The sequence below is a fragment of the Notolepis coatsorum genome, assembly GCF_963971535.1.
Source record: "Notolepis coatsorum genome assembly, chromosome: 5".
Classification (NCBI taxonomy): domain Eukaryota; kingdom Metazoa; phylum Chordata; class Actinopteri; order Aulopiformes; family Paralepididae; genus Notolepis; species Notolepis coatsorum.
In genome coordinates, this window is record NC_140169.1 from 133,330,146 (window position 1) to 133,336,145 (window position 6,000).

A 6,000-nucleotide genomic window follows, 5' to 3' on the forward strand; every position below is an offset into this window, starting at 1 on the left:
CGCCGACTGACTGTATGTGCTCCTGGAATGGAGCCAGAGACACGGAAAAGCAAACACCCGGCTTTCAAAACTACTTCACGTTATCTTTCAGACACTAAAACGTTTAGTGAAAAAGGAGCTCCCATGATGTGCGTCTTAATCACCCTCACAGTCGATAATACACAGTCCCTCGTTGCGCCATCCTTCAGAGGAAATGCTTCGGCCATTGTCTGTGAGCATTGTCCTTTAAGAGGGATATTGAGCAAATGTGAGTGCATGGGAAATGCTTTTGCCCGGGAGGAGACTGTAACCTCTGCCTGAAGGTGATTGGTAGCCGGCTGTGTGATAGAGCAGCCCTTTACGGACACCTGCTGGACAAGGCGGGAACTGCAGCAACGAAGCAGCAGCAGCCTCCTGCTTTGTCACTTTATGTTAGTGGTTCCCGGGTCGTCCCCACTGTTTCACTGAGAGAATATATAAGAAGGACTATTCTGATCATGGGTTTCACTCTCTCCTCTGTTATCTCTTTCTGGACATAATCGTATCATCTTAACTCATTCAGTGCCAGAGGCCTAGAGCATCTTAGTTCCTACCACGCCAACGCTCAGTCTAAAAGATAGGAATAAGTGGTGGTGTTTGCAGGGCTATATATATTCTATATTATAGCTATGGATACAAATACAATACTATGGCCCATTTGACATCAACTATCTATCGTTCAATATGTGAAAAAGAATACATTTTTTCATCAATATGTTTGCGTGTTATACCGTGGTGAATATAAGTATAGTTTTAGAGTGATCCTGTCTAATCCCAGAAAACTACGATATGCAGCAAAACGTGAATTTCACTAAAAGCGTTGCCGTTTCTCGCCTGGACACGCTACTATTTCCAAATCAAATGTATATTATAGGTATTATATTATATTATATTATTTTTCACCGCCGAACCTCTTGTAATTTGGGCCACGGCTGGGTAATATTTTCCCCTGGCTGCAGCACATTTGTGTGGTTTGCTCAGCCTGTGCTTCAGGAGCCTGCCCTCAGCACTACTGTCTCCCCTGTCACACTGATAAGCCTGCCAGCTAATGAAGTCTTAAAGAGCTGAGGCCAGAAAACACACACACTGCTTTGATAGACTCCACTGTGAGACACTGTTCTGAGTCTGACACCCTCAGTTTGAACTGAGACTGATCAATACAACCAGCCTACACTGAGCAAAACTTCAATAATCAATATCTATTCTCTCTCTCTTTTCTTCCTCTCTCTCTTCTTCCCCTCTCTCTCTCTCTCTCTCTCTCTCTCCCTCTCCCTAACTATCTCTCTCGCTCGTGCGCAGAGTCTACCCTATAAAGGAGGTCCCCGTGGAGACCGAGCCCCTGACTGACTGGCTGTATCAGAGGTTTGAGGAGAAAGAGGAACTGCTGGCCCACTTCTACGAAACAGGTCCGTGCTCACAACAACACCGTCTGTCTGTCCAGATCCCTGCACTTTTCTGATCTTGTGACACTTTAAAACAGTACTGTGTAATTCGGGGCGGAAAGTTTACTTGTAGAAACAATTTGGGATTTTCTTTGTAGTTGTTATTATCTTACGTCGTTATTAAACCTCTTTTTGAGGCAGTGTGAGCCCAACATAAGCCCTGAAGATATAATAAAGTCCCCTCCCGTACGCGTAAAGATTTTCCCTAACACACTTTCAGTTCTGCGTTCGGGTTCCGCAATCTGATTGGCCACTGACGTTTCTCTCAGCGCCAATCGCGTTACGCCTAGTTCTATCACTGGTTAAGCTTGGCGACTCTTTCGAAGTTGGTTATGGTTAGAGTTTGGTTTAGAGCAGGGCGATAGACCACCAGCCCTGATTCCAAACTCTAACCTTAACCAACTTCGAAAGAGTCGCCAAGCTTAACCAGTGATAGAACTAGGCGTTAACTAGCTAGCAGGCTGTTAGAGGGAGAACTAGGCGTAACGCGTTTGGCGCTGAGAGAAACGTCAGTGGCCAATCAGATCGCGGAACCCGAACGCGGAACTGAAAGTGCGTTAGGGAAAATCTTTACGCGTCCTGTACGCGTGTAGTCTTTTACCAACAAACTTGCAGTTCCGCGTTCGAGTTCTGCGATCTGATTGGCCACTGACGTACGCTCTCTCTACGCCCAAACAGCGCGTTACGCTAGTTGATTGATTGATTGATTGAAAACTTTATTAACAGATTGCAGAATGGGTACAATACAGTACAGCCCCAAAGTTCTGCCTCTAACCTCTAACAGCCTGCAAGCATTATCCAATTCATATCAATCGAAATAACGTATTGTTTTCATCTCTCTATATTAACGTGATTCCATCAACACAACATAAATGTTCAAAACACGACAAGACAGTTTGCTTCACTTCCCACGGTTCTCGGCACTTATTCTACCGGTAGTGCGGCAGTTGTTGCCACGGTATTGGGTCTTTGGGTGAATACTTCATTGGCGGGGAAGAAGAACACTGATAGCGGTGTGTGGACCGTCCTGCGAGCCCCAAACCACCGCCCCGCGAGCCCCAGACCACCGCCCCGCGAGCCCCAGACCACTGCCCGCAAGCCCCAGACCACCGCCCGCGAGCCCCAGACCACCGCCCGCGAGCCCCAGACCACCGCCCGCGAGCCCCAGACCACCGCCCGCAAGCCCCAGACCACCGCCCGCGAGCCCCAGACCACCGCCCGCGAGCCCCAGACCACCGCCCGCAAGCCCCAGACCACCGCCCGTGAGGCCCAGACCACCGCCCCGCGAGCCCCAGACCACCGCCCCGTGAGCCCCAGGCCACCGTCCACACACCGCTATCACTGTTCTTCTTCCCCGCCAATGAAGTATTCACCCAAAGACCCAATACCGTGGCAACAACTACCACACTACCGGTAGAATAAGTGCCGTGAACCGTGGGAAGTGATGCAAACTGTCTTGTCGTGTTTTGAACATTTATGTTGTGTTGATGGAATCACGTTAACACATTGGCGACTGCTGGGACCCGTCTAATATAGTGGTTGAGGACCAGCTTTTGTAAACAGACCGGTGTCTTTTTGTAGAGCTATATCTATACTTTATAGTATTGCTATCTGTCCATTCTCATTGTCAATTGAGTTCATAAACCATCCCTTCAAAATGGCTTAAAGAAAAAAAAATGCATTAATAGGTTGTCATTTTATAGCGCCGTGAATATAAGCATTATAGCGGATTTTGTCTCGTATATTTTCTGGGGGGCTAGATAAATGGCTAATAGCTGCTAACGTTATATCACGGCATTTCCGTTTAACTGCATATCATCGGGACTGTCCCAAAGCTTGTATGCATCAAAGGGGGGGGGGGGGGGGGGGCGGGGGACGTCGTTTATTATTATTGATTACCAATAGCAGTGTTCGTGTAACTAGCCACATACGCTGCTCGGCTGGTTGCGTATCATAGCAAGCTCTGATCCGGCTGTAATTCACGTGAAAAAGATCTTACCATGAGCCGGTGGGATACCCCCGAGCATTTACTCGTTATCGATCGGCATCTGGTAGATCAATATGTCCATTGGCTGATGATAAATCCCCTTATTCCATGGTGAAATCTGCGATTCGAAACGTAATCCACGGTACATGATGCTGTATCAGAATCCGGGTACTAAAAAAAAGTCATCCGTTCGCCCACAGGGCACATTGCAGTAGCGCGATGGCGCCCCTAAGAGGATCTGGCCGGTATTGCAGCTTCTCGAATTCACAGACTAGGGAATATATGCAGTGCCGCTCCGCGACCTTGACTCGGTTATTAAAATGGAATAAAAGCAATAACAACTTGCCACGGCTATATACGTGATTCTGTCCACAACGCATGGATTCGAAACCCGTATTGATTCGTCCCCAATGTTTAATATAGAGAGATGAAAACAATACGTTATTTCGATTGATATGAATTGGATAATGCTTGCAGGCTGTTAGAGGTTAGAGGCAGAACTAGCGTAACGCGCTGTTTGGGCGTAGAGAGAGCGTACCTCAGTGGCCAATCAGATCGCAGAACTCGAACGCGGAACTGCAAGTTTGTTGGTAAAAGACTACACGCGTCCCGTACCCCTCCCCCATTGGTTCTCATGACACATGACTGCTGACGGCATTTTTATTATTCTTTTTTTTTTCTCCATCCTTTCCTCACCAGGAGCGTTTCCTCCACCGAAAGGCCAGAAGGAGGCGGTTTCCCGGGCGATGACCCTCGACCCCGTGTGGCTCTGCTTCGTCCAGTCCGTGGCCTTCGCCTCTGGTTACATGTGGTACAGCGTTCTGCAGTACGTCTACTGCTGTCTGTTCTGAGTGCACTGAACGAGGACCTGCAGCGCTGCTTTCAGGATCAGCTGTTGTTGTTGTTGTTGTGGCCCAGCGCCACGTCTGCCCCCACCATGGATGAATGTACAATTTGTGGAGAGACTGAAGAAGAAAAAGAATAATAATAAATTTACGAGGGAAAAGAATAAGGACGAAAAAAAGAAAAACAATAGCAGAGTACACACACACACATTACAAACGCTTATACATTTGAACTTGACCGCGTTTACACATATTTACTTGCACACATGCTAACACTACACACTCGCTCCGACCTACCAGATAATCTTAGATTCTCTCACACTTGTCACAACACACATTTTAAATGTTTACACGTCCACACACACACACACACACACACAAACATAGGAACACACTTACAGATGCATATGTTTAAAAAAAATCTAAAATCAAGAATGAGGCTCAGGACTCCCCCAGAATTTGTTCTGGACTGGACTATCTCTCTCTCTCTCTCTTTTTCTCCCTGGGCTTTAGCCGTAGTAGTTTTACAGTGTGAGTGAGTGCGTGTGTGTCTGTGTTGTGTGTGTGTGTGTGCGTGTTTGTATAATGTGAGTTCAAGCATAATGTCTGCCCACATTCTTCCTGGTGAGAACCGATACAACGCCCACTGGACCTCTATCGGCCTGCTGATTGGACGGCTGAGCAGCCCCTCCGGAGAGAGGGGCTGTATGTATGTGAACGTTAAAGACGCCACAGCTGACCTCTCTGGCCTTTCATTGCACTAAGGATCCATACTGCCCTTCCCATCCCTCGCCCCAGGAATTATTCCTGAATGGTAGCTGTCGATGTTTTTTAATTGTTTTATTGTTTATTATATATTTTTGCCCCCCTTTTACCCTCTTTACTCCAACAACGGCCATTGCATTTGTTGTTGTATTTGTCGTCGTCGTTGTTATTGTTGTTGTCAGGATACTTTTTTTTTTTTTAATTTTTTGTCTGTCTGTCTTGTCTAGACAGTATTCTGAGCTGACTGAAGGGGAATCTTGTTTACACTGGTGGCCCGTTTTGGGCCGAAAGGGACGCTGGCTATGATGTCAGGCTCGGGTAGGGACTGTTCCCATGCCAGGCTGAGGGGTTAGGAGGTGACGGAGGTGGCGACGTGGGTGGGGGGGGGGGGCGGGCGGGGGTGGAGAAGTGCCCAAAGCGCTGATGACGGAACACTGATGGCACACAGGGCAGAACTTCCGGTCCAATTCCTAAAAAGTAACTCTCTGTAAAGTCTGCTACGCTGATGCTCAACACCCCTCCCCACCTCTTACGCCCACCCCTCCCATTGCATAGACACATACGCACACATGCAAAACACACACAGAGCCATGGTGCAGCTACACACAGCAGAGTAGATCTCTGTTATTCGGGTCATCTCAGCCAGCCAGACTGAAAAGGTAAGAGATGGTGGTGACCCCCCCCCCCCCCCCCCCCATTGGACTACATAGTTTTACAAATATTTAAGCCATATGCTTAGTGACATTATGGTGGGGGAAATTACATGGCGGAGGAAGGGATTGGGGGAGGGGGGGGGGGGGGGGTAATAATTTTTATAGATGGAGCCGCCCTGATGCTCACCATTCTAAAATAGAGATTTTGGCTTACAGGAACCATAGGTATCATTACTGTAAATTTACAGCATAACCTGCCTAACTGAGTGTGTGTATGTGTGTGTGGTTGT

General features: G+C 47.8%; 1 protein-coding gene across 1 annotated transcript in view; it reads left to right on the forward strand.

Annotated features, from left to right (window-relative positions):
* lpgat1 (lysophosphatidylglycerol acyltransferase 1) overlaps positions 1 to 5,739 on the forward strand; it is a 95,674-nt gene extending 89,935 nt beyond the window's left edge. The window contains exons 7-8 of the mRNA XM_084313892.1: positions 1,318 to 1,424; positions 4,147 to 5,739. Of these exons, the coding sequence (XP_084170018.1) occupies positions 1,318 to 1,424; positions 4,147 to 4,298 (259 nt within the window). The 3' untranslated portion in view covers positions 4,299 to 5,739. The remainder of the gene's footprint in view (positions 1 to 1,317; positions 1,425 to 4,146) is intronic.
* Positions 5,740 to 6,000: the final 261 nt, after the last annotated feature.